A 13,427-nucleotide genomic window follows, 5' to 3' on the forward strand; every position below is an offset into this window, starting at 1 on the left:
TTAATTATTAATCTAAGCGTTTTTTAAATCATGAGACATTGGAAAATTATATCTAAAACTAATCTTATTTTAAGAAATACAAACTCAACATTACAAGCATTTATCAGTTCAATGACATTTATGACAATTCTTACTTAACAAAGGCAAAGTTCATTATATTTCACTCTTCGCATAAAGTCAAAAAGTTCATACAACAATTGGCCATCCAATTCATTAAATCTTAATACAAGTAGGCATGCCTACAACACACTAGTAATGGAAACCAACTCTCATGATAACGCAAATTAAATCTCATAATAATAACTGACCAAACTGTTCTGTTAACCGGCAGGGACTAGTGCCACAACAGTGGCTCCTTGTTATTATTATTATCAATTAAATTATTATTATTAAATAAATTGTTATTATTATTATTATCAATTAAATTATTATTATTAATAAATAAATTATTATTATTATTATTAAATAAATTATAATCATTGCTATTATTCTTATTATTAAATAAATTATTATTAATAATAGTATTATTACAACAGTTAAATAAATTATTAATATTATTGTTAATAATGTTGTATTAATATTCTCAATCGATTGCAATTCATATTACAATTAAAATCCAAATCCTTATTTGAATGCACGCGCGGAGGATTAATGAACGACGGGTTATCACTTACGGAGCGCTCGCAGTCCATCGAACTCCGGCCAGCCAACCCGTCAACAGTCTTCACGCAGCGACTCGGCAGCAGAGAAGAGGAGCATTCCCCTTGCGAAAACCGTGAGACCGCCACCGGAAAAGAACCGTTCGATAAAGGACTGGGATACCAAACTTCCAAACTGATCTCCCGCCCAGAGAGAGAGCAACCCTCGGCACGTTTTCTGTCACTCATCTTCACGCCGGGAACAGCAATGCCATCAGGAAACCTGGTAACCGCAGCGAGATCAGCATTGACAGTCACCGGAAAAGAACGCAGTTGTCTATAATGCGATTTTTTGGAAGCTTTTTCGGTCGGTTTTTCCAGTCAAAACCCGGTAGCAATTTATTGGAATCGCAAGTTTGATAACTAGTTTCTGCACAATGAAAGTGTCTCAGGGTTTTCCAGGGTGCTGAATCCAAATATACAGTTAAAAAACCATTTTAACTGCAAAAAATCAAGATTTAACTTCAATTTTTTCCGTCCGATTCCGTCACCGGAATCTCCAAAAAAATCACATTATAGACAACTCCGTACAAAGAACCGCTCGACAAAGAATTCGAAAGCGAAACTCCCAAATTGATCTCACGCCCAGAAAGAGAGTTTCTGTCATTCAACTTCACGCCGGGAACAACGCTGCCAACTGGAACCTTGGAAACTGCATCGAGATCACCCTCAATGCCGGTATCAGGGCGAGCGACTTCAGGTTATTAACTTATAATAATATTTTGCTATAAGAATGGTAGGTCTAATGATTGGTGCACATGTGCATTATGACATGAATGGTAGGTCTAATGATTGGTGCACATGTGCATTATGACATAGAATAACATGTGTCAAAAAAACACAGAAATGACATTATATTTAAAATAAAACAAACCATCAATCAATTTCCTTTCATGGCTAAACACATAAAAGATATTATGTTTAAAATAAAACAAATCATCAATCAATTTCCATCCATTGCTCTTACTATCATGTCTTTGTACTATATAGGAATAAAAGACATGTTAGCACTATTCATAAATCCAAGCAAGAGAAGCAAAAATAAAACAGGCAATATATACAAGTGGAGCAAATAAAAACACAAAAAATACATTATGTTTAAAATAAAACAATCCATCAATCAATTTCCATTCATGATTCTCACTATCATGTCTTTGTATTATATAGGAATAAAAGACATGCTAGTACTATTCATAAATCCAAGCAAGTGGAGCAAAAATAAAATAGGCAATAAATACAAGTAGAATAAATAGGTCTTATCGGCAAAAATAGCAAAGCCTAGGCCCCAGAGGCAGTCAAAGAGATATTCTCCCCATAAACAAAATACTTAGCACTATGAACTCCACCAATTAAACTTTCTTCAAACTATTTTAATTATTATAATATATAAAAATATCTAATCATTAAAATAATAAAATAAAATATATTATAGAAAATATTATATTTTTTAATAATTTTATTTTAAATTTAATAACTATACACTTGGATAATAGAAAAGTAAAAAGAAAGACTACATCAATTTTGAAACCGCCAAGTAAGGAACCAGTGATCATAGAAAACTAAGAAGAATGACTACATCAATTTTGAAACAGCCCAGTAAAGAACCAAAAAAGGAACTGCCAACCAACTTCACTTTCTTTTAAAGTGTAACATTTCAATATATTTCGGAACTCATTCATTGAACAGGGCATTCAAGTGGTCTGCTAATCAGAATTTGATTTTGTTTTCAATGAGGGCTTTTTATTGGAATTTGATGAAATAATTTTATATCTAATTTGATTTTTTATTATTATTTAAATTGTAATTTATTTATTTTTATATATATTTAATATTTTTGAAAATTTTGAATATTGGAATTGTGAAAAGTGATTTCAATTTATTTTATAAAATTATAAACAAATTTTATTAAAAAATGTTTTCTAAAATCATAATTTTGGTTTGAATATTTATTTATTTTTATTTTTTTTTTCAAAAAATTTAATCACAAAAATGTTTAAATAAAATTTTAGATAATAAAAATAGATTCAGCATTATCAAAAAAATATGAAGCATTAAAAATCTTAAAATTTAATAATTACAACTCAAATTTCCCAAAATTTCTATTAAATTTTTAATACTTGTAATTTTTGGTAATTAAATTTTCGCTAGCCTTATAACATTGGAAAACAACCTTGGAAAGGAATGAAAGTGCAAATGCGTGAAAAGAAGGAAAGCTCACGGTGGCCTGTGTCCCTCTCAATCCTTCTGGCTCTCTTAAACTTTTAAATGCAGTGGGCCACTACCTTCCCACTAAAAGTAGCGTCTTCTTTTCAACAACTTTTCAACAACTAACAAATAAATTGTTAGGTGTTTTTTTTCAACAACTACCACTTAGAAAAAATTAAGACTGTTTCAATCCAACTGTTCCCCTGCAGAACACATTATCATTAGCTATCCATATTGTTTCGAGGATTTCATCCAAGAAGCTCACTGCATATTGACCTGCGATCTACCAACTCTGTCTGGGATGGCATCACATCAAAAGTATCAATTTCTTCATTTGAGTTTTTCCAAGTTTCTGATTTTTTTAGAAAGTCATTAGTTTTGATTCTGGTTATCATTTTGGAGAGTAGATTTTGAAAATATTTCAAAATTTTATATACCAGAGTGATATTAAACATATGAATCAAATTCTAAAATATTCTAATCAAATTAAATTAGAATTCAAGCTAATGAGTAGTTTTTTCTTTTGGGTTTTCTAAAATTGTTTTTAGATATATTTAGTGTCTTTCTTAAGATTCAGGTGGCATCATGCATTCATAAATTTGTCAGAATTTTATTGCTTCCTCTTTGTAGCAAGATTGATTTTCTGACTTTCTAAAGGTAGCCTTTAGGAAATAATCGTTCTTTAATACTGAAATTTCCGTGTGTGCATATAGTAAAGGAAGAACAAGTGTGCAAGTTACAGCACTGGATAGCCTGGTGAGTGTCAACTCGTTGTTCACAGTTGCAGTATTCGTTGGGCTGTCATTGGCAACTCCTGGGCAGAAGAGTTTGGAAGACAGTGGCGGTTGTGATGCAGGGGAGAACATTCTTAAGAGCCTTATGGTATTTCAGGTGGTATCATTCAGTTCGTTTCTGTTCTCCAGCTTGGTTGCACAGGGCTTGAAATTAGCAATCATCATAGACAACAGCAAGGATCCTGACGAGGCCACTAAGGGTCATATCAACAAGAATATTCTGAGGATTGGTATGCTTGCCTCGGCACTTGGGTCTATTGTTGGATGTGTATTCTTGATGTTGTCAATGGTGCACGTGATACAGATCAGGTTGGGCGTCCTGTCCTGTGGAGTAAGCTCCACAGTGAAAGCAACTGCAACTTTGATTGCTCTAGTTTCAACAGCCTTGGTTGTCTACGTATCTACAGTCATTTATGCTTTCACTCATTAGTACTGTACTGAAATTTCAGTGATAAGTCAGATTTTAATGAGATGTAATATATTTAGCTGTAGTTGAAATAAACTGGTTTTTTTCTCTAGAATTATATAAATTTTGGTAAGATTTTGATTAAATTTGGCAGGGATTTCTCTAAATCTAAGTTCCAGTTGTCAAACTTTAAGAAGTTTCTGGTAGTGCTGAATCTATTTCTACCATTAAAAAATTGATTCAAACACAACTATTACAATTTTTTTTAAAGATATTGACCTGTCTAGGCAATTCCTCTGCCTGGGTATCCTTCTTCATATATTTATATTTATAACAGTTGTATTGTAGTAAATTAATTTTCATTAAATACTATAATTGTGGAAATTACTTCGCACTATGAACAACTACAAAACTTAGAGAGTCCTACTTGAAATTAGACTCATTGGATTGGGTGGTTTCTTGTAATGTATTCATAGACTGCACCCAAGTGTGTAACAAGGTTTGAAGTTTTTCAGTTTTTGTGTAGAGCTCAAATATGGAATTGCATTTGAACTTCAAGATCAAACGACAAGCTATGATACCTAACAGGGGCTTTAAGTTTTGTATTTTAATCCATTCCCCTTTATCTGATCTGCTAGCCCTTCAATCCATTGGGGCTAATTTCTCATGTAAACCTTTCTAATGTTCAGATTTTTCATGGCAATCTACGGTTAGTGACTTCACTTTTAATGTTTGTCACCCGATGTACGCTGAGATAAGAGCCCTTTGAATCGAGTAGCGTTTATTTCCTCGTATAAACCTTTATAATGTGTGGACTTTTCAAGGTAATTTGTAGTTGCTGACTTTACTTTTAATGTTCATCGTGCACTTTGAAGTTCAACCCACGTTATAAATTATAACATGGTCTTTTGGTTTTTACGCATGGCTGGTCAGGAGCATTCTTTTGAATTAATGGAGTGACGTTGTACCCGAAGTTTTTAGATTCTGGGTTTGAACATTTTTATATGGTTAGTAAATTATGTACTTTCTGTTAAGGTTTTGTAAGGACAGCATATTAGTTTCCTATTTCATTATAAAATTTTCATGTTTAGTAATGTTTGGTCCAGAACAACAGCATATTTTGTTTATATAATTAAAATATTTAAAAAATATAATTATTTTAAATTTGATTGGAAATTATATATTTTGAAAATATAATTATTTTAAAATTTATTGAAAATTATATATTTTTAAAATATAATTATTTTAATTTTAAATATAATTATTTCGTCCTAATCGGGGGTGAGTTGGCAGTTAAGCACTCATACAAGAGATTAATGGTCAATATTGCAACATAAAGTACCATTGCCCCCCACGCTCGAGGCGATGGGTGCGGTGGCCTCTTGTATGATGGCATGCAGTGTATATGGGAAAGGTAGCAGCGAGAGTAAAAACAACATTGGTTTTAGTAACAGTGAAGGAGGGAAAGTTGGCGTTGATAAGAATGATTGCAGACAAGAAGACTAGTGCAATGGGCGAGTTCTGTGGCGCCACCAACAACAACAAGCCTATCGACTGTGCGCGAAGGTTAACGGGTATGGACTTAGATATCTCTCTGCTCTCATAATGTTGACCTACTCTAGTTTTTTTTTGAGGGAGAGGGGAGGAATTATGGGGGAGAATTGCAAAATTGAGAAGCGCTGGGGGCATAAGCTAGTGGCATGTGCTTTGTTCTATGTTTGTCTCTCGCAACCGCTTGGCATACTCTCCATTTCTTTTTGCTTTGAAGTTCTCCTTTCCCGTATGGGAATTATGTTGGCCGAGATAGAGGGCCTAGTTTTGCAATTCGTAGGAGTCCTGCTGGTAAAGCTAGGGAGATGCGCCTTGGGGGTAGAGTTGGCCAATCCACCTGCATTCTAGGTGGCAGCCTCTACTTTAGGTCCATGCGTAGCTGTAGGGAGGTAGGTAGAAACCTCAGCATGAGGGTGAAGGTTGAAAATTATGGATGGGAAGTATGGCAAGGGAATGACATTGGCTATGTACGACAGATTTGCAATGGCAGAGTCATGGGGCTCAGGGATGGATGGATGATTGGGTCGGGTCCTCCTTTCACGTCCTGGGCAGAGGGTAAAGGGTATGCTAGCTAGGGTTGGCGGAGCGCTGGTAAGTAATCGCGCTTACCAACCTGGAACTGGGGAGAAGAAGCAAACCAAATTGAGGCTGAGAGGAGGTGTCTGAGGCGAAGTGTAACCGCTGGTGCTGGTTGTGGGTCGGCCGCCTCCGGGGAATTGACCTGTGACCTTGAAGGGTTGGGCCTGCAACTAATAGGGGAGGGTCTGAGGAAGGAGGGTTGGTAGTAGTTTTAGACAAAGTGAACCTTTGTTTTAGGTGTAAAACTATTTTTCCAATGACTTGGTTAGGTTCCCAAGTCACAAAAAAAGTAAGGCTGTCTATGAGGGCATGACAACTAGGGAGTGCCAAGGTGTGCTAGGGAATGTGAGGAAGTGTTAACACATGCTAAACAGTTCCAAGGTTGCATGTTAGGAATTCCAAGACATGTTAATTGCTAAGGCATGCCAAGATGTGTCAAGTGTCAAGGTGTGCCAACACATGCTAGGGAGTGTTAGGAAGTGCTAAGGAAACACAAGGGAACACTAGCTTCAAATGCATGGAAATGAATGAATAAGTGTGTGTGACATGCAGTGTCAGTAAGTTCTAGGTGTGTTAAGGAGGGAGTGACAAGGTATGGTAGGTAGTGCCAAGGAATACTAGAGTGCCAAGGCGACATGCCATGATGTGATAGGTGCCAATGTGTGCCAATACATTCCAGGGAAATAGAAGGGAGCACTAGGTCAAAATGCATGGAAATGAATGAATAAGAGTGTATGATAAGGTATGCCAATGAGTTCCAGGTGTTCTAAGGAGGGGATGACAATGTTATATGTTAGGCAATGTCATGGTATGCTAGAGTGCTAGGGCATGTCAGGGAGTGCTAGGGCATGTCAGGGAGTGCTAGGGTGTGCTAACGTGTGCCAAGGGATTTTAAGATGTGCCAATTGTTATGTCATGTCAAGATGTAAACTATGTTGCTTAGTTATTTTACGACCACAGTTGGACGTGAGCCTTATCTTCATAACTTATTAAGTGGGATGAGTTAAGATTCGACATGAGTAGCCTAACATGAGTTATAGGCAATTCTTAGGTGAACAAGGCACAGTCTAGTTGTAGTAACCGTAACTTGGTCAAGCTATTGTAATTGATGCCGGACTTGCTTGGGTTCCCGAGTCACAAAAAAAGTAAGGGTAATTGTGAGGGCATGATAGCTAAGGGGTGTTAGGGCATGCCAAAGAATGAATAGGTGTGATATCACATGCAATACAATGTCAATGCACATCGAGGAGTGTTAGGGAGTGCCAAGGCATCACAAGGGAGGATTGGTCATTGTGCATGGAAATGAATGAATAAGAGTGTGTGGCAAGGAGTGTCAACGAATTCCAGGTGTCCCAGGGATGAAGTGTGTTAGGACAAGTTCAAAATAGGACTTGCAGGAGACATGCTTACAGTTGCAATAAAAGGCTAGATAAAGCAGTTTTAGACAAAGGGATACTTTGGGCTAGGCACAATAATGTTTTTCTAATGACTTGATTGGGTTCCCAAGTCACAAAAAAGTAAGGCTATATATGAGGGCATGATAGCTAGGGAGTGCCAAGGTGTGTCAAGGAGTGCCAAGAAGCTGTAACACGTGTTAGACAGTTCCAATGCATGTTAGGAATTCCAAGACATTTCAAGTGCTAAGGCATTCCAATATGTGTCAGGTGTTAGGGTGTGGCACCAACGCATGCTAGGGAGTGTTAGGAAGTTCCAGGGAAACACAAGTGAGCACTAGTTTCAAATGCATGGAAATGAATGAATAAGAGTGTGTGATAGGGAGTGTGAGTGAGTTTCAAGTGTGCTAAGGAGGGAGTGACAAGGTATGCTAGGCAGTGCCAAGGCATGCTAGAGTGTTAGGGAAGCATGCCAAGATGTGCCAAGTGCCAGGGTGTGCTAATGTGTGCCAAGGCGTGTTAGGCAGTGCCAAGGAAACACAAGGGAGAATTAGGTCAAAATGCATGGAAAAGTGTATGAAAGGTAGTGTTAGTGAGTTCCAAGTGTGTTAAGGAGGGAGTGTTTCATTGTAACCTCCATCATCTTTATCACCATAGTCATGATCATCATAATCAAAATTCATGTCATCGTCACCATCTTCATTATCATCATTGTCATGATTATTGACATTGTCATCAATTGTTCATAATTTTCAATGTCATAGGAAGTATCATCAATGCATAAAGTATGATGAGTGTTGGAAAAGGGAAGCAAAAACGAACACAAAAATGGGGGAAACAATAGATGTAAAATTGAATGAAAAATGGATGGAACATAAGTAGATGAAAAGCAAGCCACAAAAATTGACACAGAAGTGGATGCAAAAGAAGATTTAATATTCAATGCAATCTTGGACACAAAATAGGATGCAAATGTGGATGAAAAAATAGAAGCAAACATAGGTCCAATAGTAGGTGTAAAACTTGGCATGAATTATTGCAAAACAAAAGTGGATACAACAACGGACACAAAAAAGGACACAAACTTATATGCAAGAAGGAGGCAAACTTGGATGAAAAATAAGATGTTAAAAGGGATGTAAACGTGGACACAAACATGGGTACAACAATGGATAAAAAATTAGATGCAAAAGTGGATGCAAAAATAGATGCAAAATGAGATGCAAAACCTGCCATAAAAGTGGATTCAACAGGGGATGGAAAAACATACACAATATTCGATCTAAACTTGGACAGAAAATAGGATGCAAATGTGCATGTAAAAGTGGAAGAAAATTTGGGTTGCAACATTAGGCGCAAGATATGGAACAAATTGTGGTGCAACAAAAGTGGATGTAACAATAGACACAAAAAATATGCAAACTTTGATGCAAAACAAGATGCAAAAAGCGATGTAAAAGTGGATACAAACATGGGTGCAATAAGCGAAACAAAATTGGATGCAATGGAAGTAGATACAAAAGAATATAGAAAACCCAATGCAGAAAGCCAACACAAAAGTGGATGCAAAAATATATGCAATATTTGATGCAAAAGAGGATGCAAACTTGGATGGAAAATTGGAAGCAAACATCGGTACAATTGTAAGTGCAAAACATGGTGCAAATTGTGGCACAACAAAAGTGGATGTAATGATAGATGCAAAAAAAAATAAAAATCAAACTTTGATGAAAATGAAGATGCAAAAAGGGATGAAAAAGTGGATGTAAGCATGGGTGAAAGAGTGGATGCAAAAGGAGAAACAATTCCTGATGCAAAATTGGATACAAAAAGGGATGCAAAAATACATGTAAAAGATGATGAAAACCTACATGCAAGTGAGGATTCAAATGTGGATGAAAAATTAGAAACAAAAATGGTTGCAAATGGAAGTGCCAAACTAGGCGCAAATTGTGGCACAAAAAAATTGGATGCAACAAAAGTAGATGTAAAAGGAGATGCAAAACTAGATACAAACCTTAACGTAAAGCTTGGCACAAAGGGTTGCTAAAAAAGATGCAAAATATGATTTAGAAAAGGATGCAGAAGAGGATGCAAAGATGATGCAAAATTTGATGCAAGTGTAGGCACAAAAAATGGATGCAATAGAGGATGAAAAAGTAGGTGAAACAAAATTAGGTGCCAAACTTGATGCAAAACCTAGAACAAAACCTGGTGTAAAGGATGTCACAAAACTTGGCATAAAACACGGTGCGAAACCTGGTGCAAAGCCTATTGCAATACCTGGTGCTAAACTTGGTGTAAGAATTGGTGCAAAAATCGATGCAAATTTTGCATCAAGTTTTGCACCATATTTGATAAATGGACGCAAATAACACCAAAAATGGGATCTAGAAGCAAAAAAGGAAACAAAAAGGGTTGCTAATCACAAGGTTTTTTTTTAGTGAACTCCATCTCTTTGTCCCTCCCTCTCTCCTTGTCTCTCTTGTCCTCCCCCTCTCTCCATTTCTCCCCAACTTCCCTCTATCTCCCCCCATCTCTCTCTCTCTCTCTCTTTTCCCTCCAAACTTGTCACTATCTCCTCCCTCTTTCCTTCTCTTCCTCCCCCTCTCCCCCCCTCCATATTTGTGTCTCCCTCTCTCTTACCCTTCTCTCCCTCTCTCACTCCTCTATTTCTCTCTCTCTTCATTCCTCCTCTCCTCTCTCCTTCATTTTATCTCCATCTCCCTTATCACTCCATCTATCTCTCCACCTTTATTACTCTATGTCTTTGTTCTTCCCTCCATATATATCTAGAGTTAATATATATCACGATATATTAATATATATTATAATATAACAAATTGAATACTATATTAAATTTAATATTAGATTACTCCAAAGTTATCAAATTTAATAATATTAATATTGAATTTAATGATGTTTTTTTACATGGAATCATAGCAAAATTTATAATAAAACTACATCAAACTAATATTTTCAAATATTACAACTTTGATGTGGAAATATTTATGTCTTTAAAGATTTTAATATATTCATAGGATATATGCCTGATCGGGGTGTGAGACAGGGCATTGAACTCGATGGGACTCGAGTCACAAATAGAGGCATGATCGTTCATAAGGCGGGTGGTCGATTGATGACTCACATTTAATCGTTTGCATGTGTAAGGTGGCATCGTTAGAGGAGAGATATCTAGGGAGTTGTGGAGGAAGATGGTGCGGTTTTCTCTGGTGTTTTGGATGCAGCTTGGCTATTCGTTCCTTGATTAGACTGAGGAGCCCAGTTCAGGTTGCAATATTGGTCATGGGCGGGAGATGAAAAGGTACTTGTGGCCTCTGGAAGGCATGCTTCTAATGCATATATGCTTCTTTTGTTTCCCCTCTTTCCTTCCTCTTGAACCTGGTTTTGTGTCTGTGTTCAACTAGTTTATTGGTTAAAGAGTTTAGACTTCTGTGATCCATACATTGATTGTGAGAATAATTTCGGCAAAATCACATAGTTGGTTCAAAACACGTCGACAAATGATTCTCTATGTGATTTTGCATCACAAAATTGCATCGCAGTAGGAAGTCTTGTTAAGAATCACCCTGCCCACAACGATAGTGAAACACCGATGGAACCAGATGCGAAAAGAGAATAGGTTCCAATGTATGGAATGCTCGGGTCTGACAATTCATCGCAGTTCGCATTTCGCAGTGGCAAATGAAAAGTTGTTAAGGAATTCCCCGATCCCATGCCGATTGCGACAAGCCGATATATACCGGATGTGAAATTGTTATGAACCGTAGTGCAGAAATAGTTAAGTCCGCCATCGCAAATCACACATCACAGTTTTAAAAGTGTGGCATATTATGTGTGCCCATTTCTCCACTAATAGCCGATTGTGATGTGTTTCGCTGCCGATCAATGATCACAGTTTTTGAAAGGAGTTGTTTCGTCTGTCTCTCTGCCAACACCGATTGCAACTTCCGAAACCGTCGGGAACTATGGCTCCGGTAGCTTAAATGTGGAAAATTTGGTGGATTTCAGGTAGAATTTGATGGTTAGTCGCTGGAAAAGGGGATCTTGTTGAGCAAATTATGGGAGAAATGGGAGAGGTCATAACTTCTTCAGTTCTTATCCAAATTAGGTGCTAAAAAGAGCTATTCTAATAGTTTTGGCTATTATGAACTCATTGAGACAAGTTTAAGAGGAATTTGAGCATTGTAAACATTCTTTTTTTGTAATTTTGAGCATAATAGAGAGGCCCAAGCATTGGAAGCTGGACCAAGGAGACGTAGCCCAGGAGGGGTGAACTCCTCATCAAATCTATGTGTTGTGTGTTGTATTTTGATGTTCTTTGTTGTTATTTTGCTACTGTTCAACATATGTTTTATGTTAAAATTTGTATAACATTTACATGAGAAACTCTCATGGGAATTAGTTAATTAAGAAAAATGGTGAGTCCTTAAGCACTTGATAAGAAAATGATAAGCATCTTGGGTTTTATTCTAAATGGGGAATTAGCACAACATTACTAATCTACTCCATTTCAGATCAAGTTGGTATCAGAGCATTGGTTTTTGCTTACTAGATTTGCTTGTGCAAAGAAGGAGTATTGTTTGCTAGTTTTGTGTCATGCTAACAAGGTTAAAACTCAAAAGAGGTGAAGGAAATATGGTTGGAAGCCCTGAAGTTGGGTCAAGGGGAAGAAGAGAAAGGTTTCCACAATCTCCAACACCAGTTCAGCCTCAAGTTGCAGTTGAGACTCCAGAGATCATGTCTCATGAAGGAGAACCTACAAACATGACAGAAGATGAGAAGACCTTCAGAAAGGCTTTCTTTGATATGACAGAGATGGTGAAGGTCCTCTATGAAGAGAGGAATAGCAGGTTGCAAGGAGAAAGTTCCAAACCTCCCAAAGGAGAAGGATCATCAGGAGGAGGTAATAGAAAACGAGGTAATGGGAACAGAGAAAAACCTCCACCCTTTCCACCATCTTCTTCACAAACATCTTCACACTCTTCCACTAATACAACCCTTACTCATACTCATCATAATTCTTTAAAAGGAGTTGGAAAATCACCTATACTTAAACTAGATGTTAAATTCGAGTTGCCCATGTATAATGGTGAAGTGAATACAAAGAAGATTGATAATTGGATTCATCAGTTGGAGGTGTATCATAGAATTTAGAACCTTCAAGAGGATGATATCAAAATTCAGTTGGATTCATTGAGAATGGAGGGTGCAACACTCATTTGGCGGGAATCAAGGACTCAAGATGAGATCAAAATAGATGGTAATATCTCTATCTTTGGTATGATTCCATTGCTGCTATAAAAATATAATTCTACCCTTAAACTCATATGGAAAAAGCTATCATGAATTAGAAAATTTCAGACAGTTAAAAGGGAAAAATGTGCAAGAGTATACTTTTGGCTGGATAAATCGATCTTGCGGGCAAGGTCGATCTCCCTAGTATCAGAAGATAGTCTAGCAACAAACAGACAAACAAACCTGTCTTTCTCTAGACATATGCGACTTATAAGTAAATACTACAAAGGTGTCAAGATCCTACCTTAGATCTAATGCTTGTTCATAGTAGTCATCCCCTGGTCGTTCGAAAGAGTTACCTTTTAGGACCTGCAATCACAAACAAGCAAACATTAAATAGCACCTGCATAGAAAATATTATAAATCATGTCTATTATGGTGATCAAGGAATCCATAAAATAAACCATGAATCAACAGCTTATTGAGAAAAACAAATTTATATGTATTAACTTTGAAGTAGAAGAACCTTACCACCTTTTCA

At 36.7% G+C, this 13,427-nt stretch overlaps 1 protein-coding gene across 1 annotated transcript; it reads left to right on the top strand.

The window, feature by feature from the left end:
* The first annotated feature begins 3,050 nt into the window (after window positions 1-3,050).
* On the top strand, window positions 3,051-4,242 carry LOC149179887 (uncharacterized). Its single transcript, XM_089418070.1, has 2 exons — window positions 3,051-3,221; window positions 3,617-4,242. Exons 1-2 carry the CDS (start codon window positions 3,205-3,207, stop codon window positions 4,125-4,127), a joined length of 528 nt encoding a protein of 175 aa, XP_089274196.1. The 5' UTR covers window positions 3,051-3,204; the 3' UTR covers window positions 4,128-4,242.
* The last annotated feature ends 9,185 nt before the right edge of the window (window positions 4,243-13,427 follow it).

Source organism: Pinus tabuliformis, chromosome 3_2 (assembly GCF_031772625.1).
Source record: "Pinus tabuliformis cultivar Carrire ecotype Pingquan chromosome 3_2, CPIR1, whole genome shotgun sequence".
NCBI classification, from domain to species: domain Eukaryota; kingdom Viridiplantae; phylum Streptophyta; class Pinopsida; order Pinales; family Pinaceae; genus Pinus; species Pinus tabuliformis.